Consider the following 16,637-nt stretch of genomic DNA (forward strand, 5'->3'; position numbering starts at 1 on the left):
CCAGCTTGATAATGAGCTGAATGGAACTGCATTCCTTTGTCATAGACCATTTTTGAGAGAATTATCTGGCCTTCCTCTCACAGAACAGGCATTAGTCTGTCGTTTTATCATCTTCTCTCCTATTCAGCCAAGAATCCAATTTTTTCACAACCCTCCAGATGAATTTTGCATCAAATTACTATCATTTCCCTTCTGTAACTTCTTTGCTTCTTCTTACTTGTGCATTACCTTTTCCCATACTCTGAGATTCTCGGTGCAAGACCCATGCCTAGTTCACAAACCCTCTTTGCAGGGTGTTGTACAAATTTCCATTCTGCCTATTGACCATGACTATAAGCACAGAATGAGCTTCAATTGTTTAAAAACCCAAACACCATTGTTCTAGCCTCTCTAAGCCTTCTCTGTTATTAACCTGGTTGTGTTATACATTCAATATGCATTGTATTACCCCCAAAGATATGGTGGTTATTTTCCACAAGTACTTCTACTCTGTTCACTTTTTGTTTCTGTATTTTTGCTGCAAACATACATGCAGACACTGATCTCCGGAGATGTATGCTACTTAGAGCATCTTCATACACAAAGTACTCTGCAAGACTGACACGATGCAGTATATTGGCTAAATATAACACGGGAGTGCTGCATATATCAACAACCAGAAAACTGTAGAGAAAAAAAAAAGATATTATTGTACAATAAAACATATTACTGCATGAAGAATCTGTGTGGCGTGTTTTGCTGAATATGTTTGCACAACCTTTCCCTCCCTCAACTGAGAGTAGGGACAACAAGCCAGAGGGTGGATATGATGTGCACACACACCTTAAGAGGGGCATGCATACCAAAACCCCTCCTGAGGCAAAGCCCATGCAAAAATATACAGGGTACAAGTGTGCAGGGGGACTCCCGAGCAAGGAGCACACCGCACAGATCTTTACAGCTTAGGGAATGAGGCCAAGAACAAAGGTCAGCGGGCAGACGGCAGGTAAACCCCGAGCAAGGGAAGCCAGTGTGACCAAGGGGGTGTCTGCACCGCTCCCAGCACACAGACCCACGGGCACACTGCTGCGGGGCACGGGGAGCTGGGTGCCCCCTCCAGACCACGAAGCCCCCGGGACGCATCGGCTGGGGAGGTGGGGGGGCACACCGGGAGGCAGCTGCCCGCTCCGCAGCACGCACCTACCCGCCATACACCCCGCCGGGGGGGGGAGCAGGGCGATGGACAGGACACAGGGCCTGGGGCGGGGGGACACACACGGGCCCGGCGCTCCCCGCCGCCGCTCGGCAGGGGGCGGGCCTCGGGCCTCGCGCCCCGCCACCGCCGCGCGCCCGCCCTCCCGCCGCCGCCAGTCCCAGCGGCCAGCGCGCGCCGGGCCGCTCACCCCTCCCCGTCCCGTCTCTTCCCCCCCCTCCCTCGCTCCCCCCCCCGCCGCCGCCGCCGCCGCCACCTCCCGACTCCCTTCAGGGGCGATGCGAACAGCGCCGCGGCGCCTCCTCCACACGCTCTGCAGCTCCACCTTCAGGATGGGCGACTCGGCCTCCCGGCTGCCGCAGAAGGAAGAGGCGCTCCCCGGCAGAAACCAGCGCATCCCGGTGGCAGGTAGGGGCGATCCTGCCCCGCTCCCGCCCCTTCCCAAGCCCCGCGGCCCGCCCCGGTAGCGGCGGCGGTGGCGGGGGAGGGGAAGCGGCGACGGGCTGAGGGAGAGAGGCGGCGCCGCCGCTGCCCCAGGCGGCCCCTGCGCGCATGCGCGCTGCCCTCCCACCGGGGCGGGCGGTGTTCGCTGCGGAGCCTGCGCGCAGGGCTGTGGCGCATGCGCGGTGGGGTCCGTGTCCGTGGGATGTGGGGGGGCGAAGTGGCGGCGGCGGGGTGGTGGTGCGGGGAGTCGGGAGGTTGGAGGGTGTTGCGGGAGCGGCCCTGTGTCGTGGTTTAGCTGCACAATGACGTGTCCTGTGCGCTCTTGGCATAAGAATAGGAGCTAATGGATTGCTGGGGCAGCCAGCAAGCACATACCTGTTTGTTCTCTTGGCCGTATGTGAGTTTTCTGTTCAGTTTCTAGCCACAATAGTCCTATTCAGGGTTTTAAACAGATTTTCCCAGCCCTTGCTTTTTCTGTTAAATAATAATATCTCAAAATAATACCTAAGCATGGTGTAGATGCTTTAACACTAACGTTTGCAAAGTGGTTTTAAGTTCTTAATAATTCTTTCAGTGATTTTCCAGTACTCTTCCTTTCATTTTGAGTAAATGTGTGCTGTTAGGTAAGCAAAGCAGCAACCTAGAATTAAGCAATTTTGCCTTCTGTCAGCCCTCCTAGGAACTGAAAACATCGCAAGATGACTGTCATCACCGTTAGATAGGAATTATAGTGGCACCTAGATGCTCTAACATGCGTGATCGTTCTCCCACAAGGTGTTTATTTATATATATCTTTGCTCCAGGCACCTAAAGTCCCTAACAAAGTCTGTCAACTTAAAAAATAAAATTAAACACATAAGGTACATAAGTGCTGGTGGGAAAATAATAAATGGATGATGGCATAAGCCCAGTGAAAGAAGTGTTCGAGGGCATACTAAGATCTTACATTTCATAGATACTTGGTAAAATGCTGAAGGTAGCAAGAAGGTAGTGGTGAAATTAAAGGTATGAGGAAGAGTGTTATGTCTGATGTGGAGAAGGTGGACTCAAAGGAGTGGTGCAGAGGTGGGGTTGATGTCGTTAGGGCAATGAACTCGAGATGACAGCGAGAGTAGCATGTTGGCTAGATTAAAGTGGCACCTGCACATTGCTTGTTGATAAAAGCCTGGACAGAAGATAGGCTAGACCCGTTTTATGCTCTGTAACTCCACAGCTAGAATAATTTTGTGCTGCTGAACAAAAAGAGTCCTCAGAAGTCCAAATATGGATTTTTTTTTACATTTTTATTCTATGTCTGAACATGGTACTGTGTACTTAATAACGTCATGGACCTCCGATGAATCGTGAAAGTTTTTTAACTTTCAGATGTAAACTACTTTCAGAAAATGGCAGTTTAACATCATGTAGCATTTACTCAGTAACAATTCTTTTGTTTAAATTGCTGTTAGACTGCAGAATCAGAGGAGCGTTGGTTGGAAGGGCGCTCCAGTTCAGCCCCTGTGCCAAAGCTGCGCTGCCTTCTTGCCAAAGAGTTTTTCTTCATGTCCAACGTGAACATCTTACGGCACAGTCAGGGCTGCTGCCCTTTCTGATGCTGTCTGGGGCCTTTGAGAAGGGTTTGGCTGAGTTGTCATTTTCGCTCCCTATTAAGCTGCTGTAAAATTGCCCCTTAGTTTACCATTCACCGACTGAAACACTCCCAGCTTCTGTGAGCTCTGTAGGGTTGTCTGCTGTAGGCTGCTGGCCAGCTTGACCATTGACCTTGCGGACCCTTCCCATTTTATTAATGTCTCTCTTGAACTGAGGACCCAAAACTGGACATGATATTCCAAGTGGATTATTACTAGTACAGCATAGAGGAGAGTCTTTTTTCCTTACTCTGCTGTCCATGCTCCTCGTAACGCAGCCCAGTACGCAGTTTGCTTTATTTGCAACAAGAGCACATTGCTAGCTCATTTAACTGGGAATCCAGCATAATCGCAGGTCCTTTCCAGCAGGGCTGAGATTATCTTGCACTGGTGCAGAAGTTGCACTTCTCCTTGTTGACCTTCATGAGATTTCTGTTGGTGTAGACCTGAAATTTTTCAAGGTCTCATTGGACTGAAGCTCTGCTGTTTGGCACGTCCGCTCTCACTCTCTGTTTAGTGTTGCCCTCAAATTTGCTGAGCGTGTTTTCTGTCACATCATTCATGTTATTGTTTAAGATATTGAATGATATTGTCCCCAGCGTCAGCCCCTGGGGTAACCTGCTACACACTAGACATCAAGATATTGATCGCTGCCTTGTGAGTCTGGTGGTCCTGCCAATTTTTGACGTGTCTAGTGCCTAGCAGTCTGTTCTTCAGCCAGTACTTTCTCAGCTTCCAAATGCAAGTGCTGTAAGAGATGGTGTCAGCAGCCCTGCTAAAGTCAACATGTATTATATCCACTGCTTTGCCCTTATCTGCATAGCCAATCATTTCATCGTAAAGGCAACCCAGCTGGTCAAGCGTGATTTGCCTTTGGTAAATGTGTTGACTATTCCTGATTACTTTCCTGTTCCCTTTGTGTTTGGAAATGATTTCTGAAGACATACTCCGTGATCTTCCCTGGGACTGAGCTGAGGCTGAGCATTCTATAGTTCCTCAATCCTCTTTTTGACTTCCTTAAAAATGGCTGTTACTGTAGCCCATTTCTAGTTATCAGGGATCTCCAGGATTTTTCTAGATATCATTATATCTAGATCTATCACAGCATTCTGATGGTCACAGCAGTGAGCATCCTCTGCAGCCCTGGAAAAACTCCACATGGCTCCGTAGACATTTAACTTCTTTAAGTAGCCATAACCCATTTTCCCCCACATTGCTGCTTTTCTTTCTGACTGTGCCAGTGCATGCCGAGGTTTTGGAGCAGTCTTTCTCAAGACTTAGGCAAATGAGGTTTTGAGTACTTAGTCTTTTTGGTACTACTTCTAGGCTGTCTTCTGTATTCATCAATGTACCTAGGTTTTCTCTGAGCTTCTTTTTACTCTTGTAATTTTTGTGGAATCATTTCTTATTACTGTTTACGTCCCTAGCTAGTTTTAACTCCACCTTTGGCCTTTCTGATTTTGTGCCTAAATGGCTAGGCAAGGCATTTTATATACCTCCTTTGTTGCTTGTTATTGTTGCTACTTCTTGTCTGCTCTCTCTTTGCATTTGAATTCATTAAGCAGCTCTGTTTTTCTGATGAAGTTCCCAGTTTTTTCTGCATGATATTTTGTTCCTTAGCTGTCTTAGAAAGATTTTGTCAAAATTCAGACCACCCTGAACGGTGCTTTCTCCCTTTGAGAGCATCTCAGGGGCTTCCACCTAGCAAGTCCCTAAATAATCCAGAGTGAGATCTGAAAGTCCAAAATGCTAATCTGCTGTTTACCTTTCTGGCTGTCATTTGGATCCTAAACTTTGTCATCCTGTGGTCACTGCAGCTCTCTGCCATCTGCTGCTGCAATGCCACCAGTTCTTCCCTGCTTCTGAACAGCCAGTCACAGAATCACAGACTGGTAGGAGTTAGAAGAGACCTCTGGAGATCATCTAGTCCAACCCCCTGCTAGAGCAGGATCACCCAGAGCGGGTTGCACAGGATCGTGTCCAGGAGGGTTTTGAATCTCTCCAGAGAAGGAGACTCCACAACCTCTCTGGGCAGCCTGTCCCAGTGCTCAGTCACCCTCAGAGTGAAGAAGTTTTTCCTCATATTCAGATGGAACTGGCTGTGTTCCAGTTTGTGCCCCGTGGCCCTTGTCCTGTCACTGGGCACCACTGAGAAGAGTCTGGCCCCGTCCTCTTGACCCCCACCCTTTAGATACTGATAAGTGTGGATCAGATCCCCTCTCAGCCTTCTCTTCTCCAGGCTAACCAGCCCCAGCTCTCTCAGCCTTTCCTCATACCAGAGATGCTCCAGGCTCCTCCTCATCCTCGCAGCCCTCCGCTGGACTCTCCCCATTAGTTCCCAGTCTGTCTGGACCTGGGGAGCCCAGCACTGGACACAGAACTCCAGATGTGGCCTCACCAGGGCAGGGCAGAGTAGAGAGGGAGGAGAACCTCCCTCGACCTGCTGGCCACGCTCTTCTTAATGCACCCCAGGACACCACTGGTCTTCTTGGCCACGAGGGCACATTGGTCAACAACAAACCATTATCCCTGGTGGTCCCTCTGGCACTTTTGGTATGAAATTGTCACTAGTGCTGCTTCCTGACTTGCTTACCCAATTTGATGTTACCCACCCAGCAGACGTCTGGGAACTGAAATCTCCCAGGGGCCCAGAGCCATCAGTCTGGAGACTTCTGCTAGCTTTTTGCAGAAGGCCTCATCCACTTCCCTCCTCTTGGCCATATGCTCTGTAGCAGACCCCAAACCACACCAGCTCCAGTGTTTCTCCTCTGATCTTGACTCAGAGACTCTCAGCAGATGTGACTTCGGTTTCACACTGGAGCTGTGTGCTGTCAAGGAGCTCATTTCCGTAGAGTGCAGCTCCCCATCCTATTCTGTGCTAATCCTACGTACCCTGTTCCCATGCACGACACCGCTGAAGCTGTGTGTGCTGTGCCCAGATTCTGATCACATCGTAGATTTGTGACCAGTCTTGGACATCTGAGTTGTCTTCTTTGTGAGCTGAACTCTGCCATTGTGTGCAGACACTTGAGGAAAACATCTGCCAGCCCTTTCTTCTGAATGGTAACTAGCACTGATCCTAATCCAGTGACCTGAGGTGTCCATCCTGTTCATCTTCAGTGCTGTTGAGGGCCTCTAACTGTTTCATAGATGAAGAGCTGCAGAACATTTAGCTTCTTGTCTGTGCGGTCTCTTTGATGATCCTGTTGATCTGCTCCTCATCCCTGATGTGATATGATGTGCTTACTTCGTGTAGCTCCTTCCCTTGCGCTGCAGTGACTAGGTCTGCCAGAGTCTGACAGCTCTCAGAGGTGAGGCTGCTGCCACTGCTGCCGTCCCCATGGAGAAGCACCAGGCTGTCCCCACAGCCTGAGACCACTCTCAGGAATTCAGCCTGGAGAGATGTTGCTGAAGTACCAGAGGTGGCAGCGCCGCCTGGGTCAGGACATTGTGTCCTGGAAGGTGTTCCCACCAGCTGAGGGTTTTCTTCTGCGAGCAGCACTTCTGGGCTCTCTTTGTGCATCCTGTGCATTGTGTTAATTGCATCAGACCTGCTTGTGCATCCTGGTCCCAATGCTCCAACTTCCCGATGCTTTTTGGGTGCGAGATGGGCATGAATGTGCTCTGCCCCTCGGCGAGATTTGTTGTTTGGTTGAGAACCTCTCGTGATCGCTATTCCCAAGCCTTGTGAGTACAGCGACCAGCTCAGACTGCTCCTTCCTTTGCTGCAGCCCAAAAAGAGGAAAAGACAGCTGAGTGACAATTTTGGCTTGAAAGTTGCATTTAATCTAGTCTTGTGAAAAGCAAAATTGCGATTCTGTTCCTTTGTAACTTGCTGACCACAGGATTATGTAAGACTTGACCGCGTATGCGTAACTTCTTTTTTGTTTTATTGTAAGGGTATTACTAATTTAGGATCTGAGTATAAGAAAATTATGCAGTTAAACCTTGTGTATTGTACGGATTTCTGTGCAGTGACTGGAAGTAGTTGGTTTGTGATACAAAGGCTTCTGTTTGTAGAAGTCAGTTAAACGGGGAGAAAATACTATACTGTGAGCTGAAAACAGTACAAATGTTAGTAACCTTCACGTAGTCTTTTTGCAATCAAGTTGCATTTACCTGATCTTCAGCAAATTTCATAATCTGGGAATTAGAGTTTGTTGTGCTGTTTTCTTTCCTTGCAGTAGAGCTGCTGCATTCATTTTTGAAAATTACTTTTTCATATGATTTCTGTGTAATGCACCCTCAGCAAGTTTGCTGACAACACCAAGCTGTGTGGTGGGTCGACACGCTGGACGGAAGGGATGCCATCCAGAGGGACCTTGACAGGCTGGAGAGGTGGGACCATGCAAACCACATGAAGTTCAGCAAGGCCAAGTGCAAGGTCCTGCACGTGGGTCAGGGCAATCCCAAGCACAACTATAGGCTGGACAGAGAATGGATGGAGAACAGCCCTGAGGAGGAGGACTTGGGGGTATTGATTGATGAGAAGCTCAACATGAGCCAGCAATGTGCACTCACAGCCCAGAAAGCCACCCGTGTCCTGGGCTGCATCAAAAGAGATGTGACCAGCAGGTCGAGGGAGGTGATTCTGCTGCTCTACTCCACTCTGCTGAGACCCCCCTGCAGTGCTGCGTCCAGCTCTGGTGGCCCAAGTACAAGACAGACATCAGATTGTTAGAGCGAGTCCAGAGGAGGCCACAAAGTTGATCGGGGGGATGGAGCACCTCTGCTATGGAGACAGGCTGAGAGAGTTGGGCTTGTTCAGCCTGGAGAAGAGAAGGCTCTGGGGAGATCTAACTGCAGCTTACCAGTACCTGAAGGGGCTCCAGGAAAGATGGTGAGGGACTGTTTATGAGGGAGTGTAGTGACAGGACAAGGGGTAATGGGTTTAAGCTAAAGGATGGTAGATTTAAATTAGATGTTAGAAGAAATTCTTCCCTGTGAGGGTGCTGAGGCCCTGGCACAGGTTGCCCAGAGAAGCTGGGGCTGCCCCTGGCTCCCTGGCAGTGTTGAAGACCAGGTTGGATGGGGCTTTGGGCAACCTGGGCTAGTGGAGGGTGTCCCTGTCCATGGCAGGGGGTTGGAACTAGATAGGCTTTAGGTCCCTTCCAACCCAAACCATTCTATGATTCTATGATTCTGTGATAATGGTGCAATACGATGTTGTGCTTTATAGTAAAATCACATATTATTTATGGCTTCTACCTTTCTAGTATAACTCTAGTTTTCAGAATTAATTTTAGTTACATTCCTGCTGAAACATGGCTGTGTTTTATGAATATGTGCCTATGTTGGTTACACTATTTAATTGACTATTTTATTTTATGATAGCACTAGGAGCACTAGTGAAGGAGCCCTAATAATGAAGAGGGAACCTCCTGTGCAAGACATTGTGTAATTTTATATGTATATATTGCACACAGACACTATTTTTTTTCTGCTAGATAGCCAGATACATCTGTATTGGTTTAACTTTTTTGAAGCAGTAAAGGTACAGCTCGTGGGTAGACAGTCTTACAATTGTTTAAACCTTTTAAGCCTCTTAGCTTTATATTTATAGATTAATAGAGCAATAATTACAAATGTGGAGGAGGTCATGGTGAATTTTAGTCTGACCTTCCATATAAAAAAGAGCACAGCAAGTCCATGAATTAATTCTTGCTTGAATCAGATCATGCTCTTTAAAGAAAACATTGATTAAAAATGCCGTTTGACAGAGTATCCACGGCAAAATCTTATAAATTGTTCCAGTGTTTCATAACTCCATTGAAAAGGTGCGTATTTTGAATCACTTTGTTATGTTTCAAATTCTAACTATTGCAGTTTGGTACAGTTTTCTTCATGAAGATGAAAAGCACGGTTGTATATGTTTTCTGGTTTTCATAAATTACGTTTAGATCATAATTAAATTGCTGGTTAGCCTATTTTTTAAAAAAGTGAAGACTTCAACCAGACATAAACCAAGCAAAGTGAATTTTTATTGTCAGCAGAAGGCACATTTTTCAATCATTTATTAATTTTTGGATTTTTTTCCTTAAATTGTCATGAATTACTTAGGGTCTTCCTTAAGTTTTGGATATTGGAAGGTGACACCAGATTTTACTAGTGATAGTGTCAACCAGAGTCTTGTTCCTACTCAGTATTTTCCTGTTCGTGTATCAAAGAATAACGTTTTGGGTTAAAGTGTTGCACTGGGAGCTTTGTGTTTAGGTGATCATTTCCTGCATACCTAAGAGCTTTTTGACTTATTGGTATGTCTAATTCTGCTCTTAACTTTATGAATTGATCTACATTTGCTTTGACTACTTGATTGAATTCCAAGTCTGTATATTTTACATTAAATTCATACAATAGTGAATTTCAGTTCTATGTGGAATTGGTACTTCAACTTGACATACTGAACTCAAGAAGTTGCATTGAATGTTTTTGCTGAGACATCTGGGGAAGAATGTCGCTAGTGAGCATAGGAAACTGAAATTTTGATAGTCTCTAGTCTCACCCTTCTTGTTTTATTATTATTATCTTCAGATGTAGCAGGAATATTTCAGCTTTAGTTGCCTTGATATTGCTAAAACAAATACATGATCTTTAAGTGAAAGGGTGGCTCTGCCTAAATTCAGTGAAGCTGGGACGTGGTGCTCAGGGGAATCTTATCAATGCAGGTAAATAATTGATGGGAAGGGGTGAAGGAGATAGAGACGGACTCTTCTCAGTGGTGCCCCATGGATGGGTAAGAGGCAACAGGCGCAAACTGAAACACAGGAAATTCCATTTCAACATAAGAAGAAAACTATTCTGTTTTTTTCTCTGGCGTTGCTTTAACAGTGGAACAGGTTGCCCAGAGAAGTTGTAGCTTCTCCATCCTCGGAGACAGTCAAAACCTGACAGGACACAGTACTGAGCACCCTGCTCTAGCTGACCTAGCTCTGAGCAGGGGCTTGGGCCAGGTTATCTCCGGAGGCCCCTTCTAACTTCAGCTGTGCCCTGACTCTGTAAATCCTTGTAGCTGTAGCTGCGGTGGTAGCAGCAGTGTCCATCTTTCCTAGGATGCTCCAGCAGTTACAGAATTCCCTCAGGATCCTGATGATCCTCCTCTGTTGGGAGGCTGAAATGCCATCCTAAGCAGACATAGCAAAATAACCAGCCAAAGCATACCTAGGGTGATGTTACTTCTTTAACTGACTGCAAGGGGCTGGAGCCAGACCCTCAAGTCTGCTGTCTTTTTGGCCACGCTGCTTTTGCATTTCTGACCCGTTGTAGAGTGGGGCATGCCGTCAGTCTCGCAGGATACTCTGAGTCCAAGTGGTTAGAAGATACTTCTGAAATGTGTTTCAGTTTTCCCCAGGCTGAGTGGAAGTCAGTCAGTTTTTTCTAAAGTTCCTTGAGAATGTACTGAAGTTTAACAACAGTGTTCTTCCTTCAGAGACACACTTCTTCCCATTAAATTTATACAGAACGGTATGCAGGTATTTTATAGGAACTGCTTTACTCTTCCTGTTCTGTCCCCTGCCTGCTGAAGTAGCACTTGCTTTTCACGGGATATAGACAGATTGGATTCCATCCCGATTGACTGTATATGCACGAAGAATAGTGTACCTTATATTCTTACAGGGAGATTATTTCACAAGAGATTTTTAAATGAGGTGATTTTAGGTATCATATGTCCCATTAGGACTCGTTTAGTTGATTTCTAATGTTGCATTTAGTTGGACATCTTTTGAAGCTTAATAGTTTCCAAACTCAATGAACATTCAGAAGCAGAAATAACACTTTAAATTGTTTTGCTTCTATACCTGCCTCTTTTAGTGGAATTTCTGTACATGCTAATCTTTTTCACCATTTTTATAACACTGAACAGAAATTATTATGGCCAAACTAGTGGCCTGTGGTCCAGTACTTTCATTTTTCTCATCCTCTGCCCTTGGAGGATGTGGCTGGGCTCATGGAAGGGTGCTAAGGCTAAAAGACCAGAACTTTTCTTATCCATGTTCATGGGCTGGTACAAAGACTTCCCGGTGGAATTTGATCCCTGTGGGTATGGGATAATCCAGTAATTTTCTCAACAGTTAGTGACTCTCTGTTGTCATTAAATTATGCTGACTTGAAATGATACGGGGGCACTGCACTGACAAAGCGTACCGGATATCACTGAGCTGTGGTCATTGAGTAACTTACCCTTAAATCATCAGTATTTCCCTACCAAGGGCGAACGGCAAAATGGAGAACTGCTGAATGGGACAGCCTGATCCGCTGATACTTGTGAATTAGTATGTCATGGAAATCTCCATGTTTTTGTAGCCTCTTTGTACTGCACAGAATTAGGGAAAAAAATCTGGTACCTTATGATGATTCTGTGCCTAAATATGTATGCAGTGTTAGGTTGAGAAGTTTGAAACAGATTTTCCCTGATACTCTGACAGATTGCCAAATTGTGGAAGGCACAAGATTTTGCAATAGAATTACAAACTAAAATGTAAGCCTGATGTTTTCTAAGATGTTTTTTTCAGTTGAATATGAGGAATAAAATGAAAAATATTAGATTTTTCCTTTAATGATTAAGATTTTGTTAATCATGGGCAAATATAAAACTTTTTTTCAGATAAGAATTTAATATCAGTATGTTGTAGGTCTCAAATAGCGATTCTTGAGTGACATTATGCCTCAGAACAAAGCCTACAAAGGAAATGCAATTTCTCTTAAGGTTTAGAAGGATTAATTTCTTAAAGTTTTCCACCACTTTATTTACCCGATGCAGTGTTTTACTTAAAGAATTAACTAGTTACCCATTTTTACTGAATTTTATATGGAATATGGGCCAAAAAATGTGAAGATCTGACTTCCATTGAAGTACAGTGTAGGAGCATGTTGAGTAACAATGTCATATGTGGTCTAGCGTTTCTCAAATTTCAATTTACCTTTCTAATTCAGAAGAGTTAATTACTTATTTCTTCATTCTAAAAGACGATCGTTGCCTCAAATACACTCAAGCCATCAATTTCCATAAATTATTAAATTTCATTACAATTTCACTGTGTATGCTGAGATTCAAATCAGAGAGGATGTGAGGCAGAGTACATTTCTTTGCGGAAGCACCTCACCCCCAGTAATTGTTTATTATCTGAAAGAAAACTTTTGAAATTTGTGGTTTCAACATCTTTACAGGTAGGTGTGAGAGGAATTTGCTTGGAAATCCTGCCTGTAATAACATGCCATAGCTTTTTCTCTTCCTCTTTTTTTTTTTTTTTTTGCACTTTGTCAGGTATTTATATCTAAACACTAAACAGCTCGTTTTCAAGCCAAGTGTACAACCATAAATATTGTACTGTCACTGGAAAAACAGGAATTACTTTTTAACTACCCATTACATTTACATTTTGGAAGGTGTTGCAAGGAGAATCAAAGGTTAAGTCAATCTAAGGGGATTTTTTTTGTTGTTTGCATGTGCTTTTTGCTCTTGGCAGCTGGAAAACAACAACAAAAAGGAAGTTAGCATGCACACACGATGCTTGATAGATGAAAAACATACAGGAAATATGTTTACAGTGCTGCACATCCTGCTGTCAGACGCTGCTCCCAAGGTAACACCACCCCAATGAAAAAACCCTGCACTGCCTTATGACCTCTAACTACACTGCAATAGAAAGGGCTACGTCATTCATCACTAAGCCCTCTCCAAAAAAAAAAAAAAAATTTTTTTTTAAAAAAAATCTCTTGTTCAAGTCCCTGGAGTTCCTGGCGGACTACTTAGCATGCCGCTCACAGTTGGATGTGTGCGCTGGCATGAAGCAGCGCTGCATGAAGCTGTACCCCCAGGACTGCGGCGGGGCGGGTGCGGAGGAAGCTCTCCCCGGGGTTTCTCCTGGCAACAGCGCGGGTTGCTGGGAAACAGAATTACTTAAATGGGGAGAAACTTTACCCAACTGGCAGCCTCTTGAATGCAAATAAGGTTTGAAGGAGACTCCTCTTGCTGATACCGTAATTTCCCTCTCTGAAATGAAAAATGAATCCAGAGGTTCTTTATTCAGAGCATTATGTGTGGATGCTGCTCTGAGGAATCGTTCAAAGTTGTGTAATAAAAGAGGATAATTATTTCTAGTAAAAGGTAGCGGCATTCTACACAGGATTCAGTAGCTTCTCGTTGCTGTGGTTTTGAAAAGGGATGTAATGTCTGAATTTGCCAAATTTCTGTTGTTAAATAAACCTGTCAGTTATGATGATTAAACACAAGGGTCATATTTACACAGGTTATTTTTTTCACTAGAGAGTATTTTGGGTTATTTTGTGTGAATGATGGGATACATTGCACTTTGACTAATTCTGTCCATTTATCTTTAGTGCAATTTTTGCATGAATGACATTGCCCTGACATTTCGGTAATTTTATGATTTTGACTCAGAAAATAAGAAGGTTGAGAGAAATATCTCACTTTCTTCACTTGGTTTCCATACTACTATTTAAAAGCCTTTTGTGCTTGGATGCTAAAGATCTGTGGGGCCAGCTGTGTCTTCAGTTGTGTTCGTGTAACTTGAATGAACAAATGTTCTTCTTTTTCAATACAATATTTGGCTGACTTCATCATAGTCACACTAGCACAAAGTTAGCTGATATGGGGAAGACTAAGTTGGTTTCAAATGATGGACTGTTGCAGCTATTCACATATAAATAGGCATTGCTAAAATACTGTGTAGTAAATGAGGTTGCGCCCCAGATCATGCAGATGCCTCTGTAGCACTCATTTGGTGAATGCATATCACAGGTGGAGACATGGGATTAGGTTGCCCATTGCTCCTTCTCTTTCCACACCAGCGAGGAGAGTGTGGTGAGAAAAACCTTGTTTTGGCTTGACACTGTACCAGGTACAGAGCTGGGATAGAGCACTGGAAGGGGCTGTACGTATTGTTGGATTGCTGCTGCAAGTACTGCTACAGCAATACACAGAGTTACGTTTTTATAGGTAAAACAGGCACTTGTGTGATTATTTCATCACGTGGTGAATGTCAGAAGACATTTAAACCAGGCGAATAGTGCCCCCAAAATACCTCTTTCTTCTACTGGCTGCCAGAGGAGTGTCCAGTGACCAGCTCAGATGGAGGGACTGGTGTTATAACCAGCTAAAGCGTGATGACATGAATCCTGTCTTTGCTGTCTTAGGCAACTGTAGAATCCCAGACTGGTTTGGGTGGGAAGGGACCTCCCAGCCCATCCAGTTCCAACCCCCCTAGTGCCATGGGCAGGGACACCCTCCACTAGCCCAGGTTGCCCAAAGCCCCATCCAACCTGGCCTTGAACACTGCCAGGGAGCCAGGGGCAGCCCCAGCTTCTCTGGGCAACCTGTGCCAGGGCCTCAGCACCCTCACAGGGAAGGATTTCTGCCTCACATCCCATCTCCATCTCCCCTCCTGCAGCTTCAGGCCATGCCCCTTGGCCTGTCACTCCCTGCCCTTGGCACCAGCCCCTCTCCAGCTTTCCTGGAGCCCCTGCAGGGACTGGAAGGGGCTCTAAGGTCTCCCCGCAGCCTTCTCTTCTCCAGGCTGAACAAGCCCAACTCTCTCAGCCTTTCCTCATGGGATAGGTGCTCCAGCCCTCTGACCATTTTTGTGGCCCTAACAAGATTGTGCACAATCTTCCGTGAGCCCATTGACTTATATTTCAATTATGTAGCTTTTTATGTCAGTTAACTCATTGACACGTGTGTCCCAGTCTTCCATTTGGAAGATTTTTCCAGGAGTGAACTGTTTTGACTATTTAAAATGTTCTTTTAATTTTGACCCTATTATTTATTGCTCTTCTTATCTCTTTTTCTGTCTACATAATCATTTAGCATCTCTCCATTTTCTTTTATTTCCTTGATGACAGGAGAGAGTGGTCCCATGCCACCTTCTCCTGTGTTCTGTTAAAGAGTAAAGCTGTTTTAATCTCTTCTCATGAAGTAGGTTGTGTTTCAAAAAATGTATCGTAAGCATACTTTTCAGCATGGTAGAGCTCTGTTAAATATGGTATTCTTAAAGAAAAGGATAACTGCTATGGAGACTCATTCAAACTAGACAGGATCATGATTTATGTTACGGTTACATGGATGGATTAACTCAGTGTAAACCAGGTGTGGATTTATAGCATAATAACTACTCCAGGTAACTGCCTACATGGATGCCTTTGTTGTGCAGTGAACGCAAAGTAATCTGCCTGAGTTTCATTGAAGTTAAGCTATGTTACATTTCCTCCAGGGTAAAAAATTACAGTTACAACAAAGAGATGCTCTAATATGTTAAGGATTTTGTTTGTTTGAATCATTTTTATCTTCTCTGTTTTTTCCTAGAGCAGCACAAATAAAATTAATTGAGGGAATAATCTTTTTTTTACTCTCTTCATCAAATGCCAGTTCACAGAATCATAATTTTTTTCCTTCTTTTCTTTGATTATCTTGGTAAATCTTCATATACAACATTTTCAATAATAGAAGAATTTCCAAAGTCAGACTATGCTAAATGAAGGTTAAGTTGTTCACACATGGAACTGTAGAGGTGCAGCAGCTTTAGTTCCCTCAGAACCCTCAGGAAGTGCAATAGTAAAACGCCTCATACTTTAATTGATTTGAAAGAAGATAAGTGCAGAATAGACCTTACATTAGGCTAGCATAAGGCAGATTTAAGGTTGTTTGAATGTTTTAGCTATTAACCTCTGTGTCTTAGTCCTTTTGTGTTTCTTTGATGCGTAGTATTTACTTTGATTTTTTTTCGGCTTAAGCAGCTTCTGTGGTTTAATTAATGACTTCCTGTCAAATTTATACCTTCAAATTACAGTGGTCTACATTGCCTTAACTTTAGTTTTATGTAACTTTTATTAAATTTATTTTGACTTTGTGACCATTGAATTATTTGGCTTGTAATTTGTTGTGTGATAGGCATTGTTTTATCTTTGCATGCTAGTATTTTATTTATTATGTGTAGAAGTTCAGTGGTATGGACACATTTGTATATTGCTCTTATTTTGTTACATGCAAATTTTTATGATACATATGAAACTTGCATTTAGATTTCCTGTACAATTAAAATAATACACATAAATAAGTCCTTAGTTCAAATAAGATAAAAACCTGTGCAATATAGAATGTTTATTGCAGCTTCTTATGTATTGCTCATAGTTGATTCCTGTTGCAGATATGCAAAATTGGAGGTAGTGGTATTTCATCCACCTGGGTGAAGAGATTATTTTGGTCTTAGTTTTGAAGATAGGATCTTATTTTCAGTTGAAATGTGGCCATGTAGATTATATCTGTATTTTTACTGTAGTTTGGACTTGATTTTTCAGGAATTTGACTTTCCATGAGCCTCCAAAGATGTTTTAAGGCCTGCCCAAATTTCAGGAAAGGC

At 44.1% G+C, this 16,637-nt stretch overlaps 1 protein-coding gene across 1 annotated transcript in view; it reads left to right on the forward strand.

Moving 5' to 3' along the window:
• The first annotated feature begins 1,005 nt into the window (after positions 1 to 1,005).
• Positions 1,006 to 16,637, forward strand: part of MSRA (methionine sulfoxide reductase A) — a 293,944-nt gene continuing 278,312 nt past the window's right edge. The window contains exon 1 of the mRNA XM_054821004.1: positions 1,006 to 1,600. Within this exon, the coding sequence (XP_054676979.1) occupies positions 1,219 to 1,600 (382 nt within the window). The 5' untranslated portion in view covers positions 1,006 to 1,218. The remainder of the gene's footprint in view (positions 1,601 to 16,637) is intronic.

This window comes from Grus americana, chromosome 3 (genome assembly GCF_028858705.1).
Source record: "Grus americana isolate bGruAme1 chromosome 3, bGruAme1.mat, whole genome shotgun sequence".
Lineage (NCBI taxonomy): Eukaryota > Metazoa > Chordata > Aves > Gruiformes > Gruidae > Grus > Grus americana.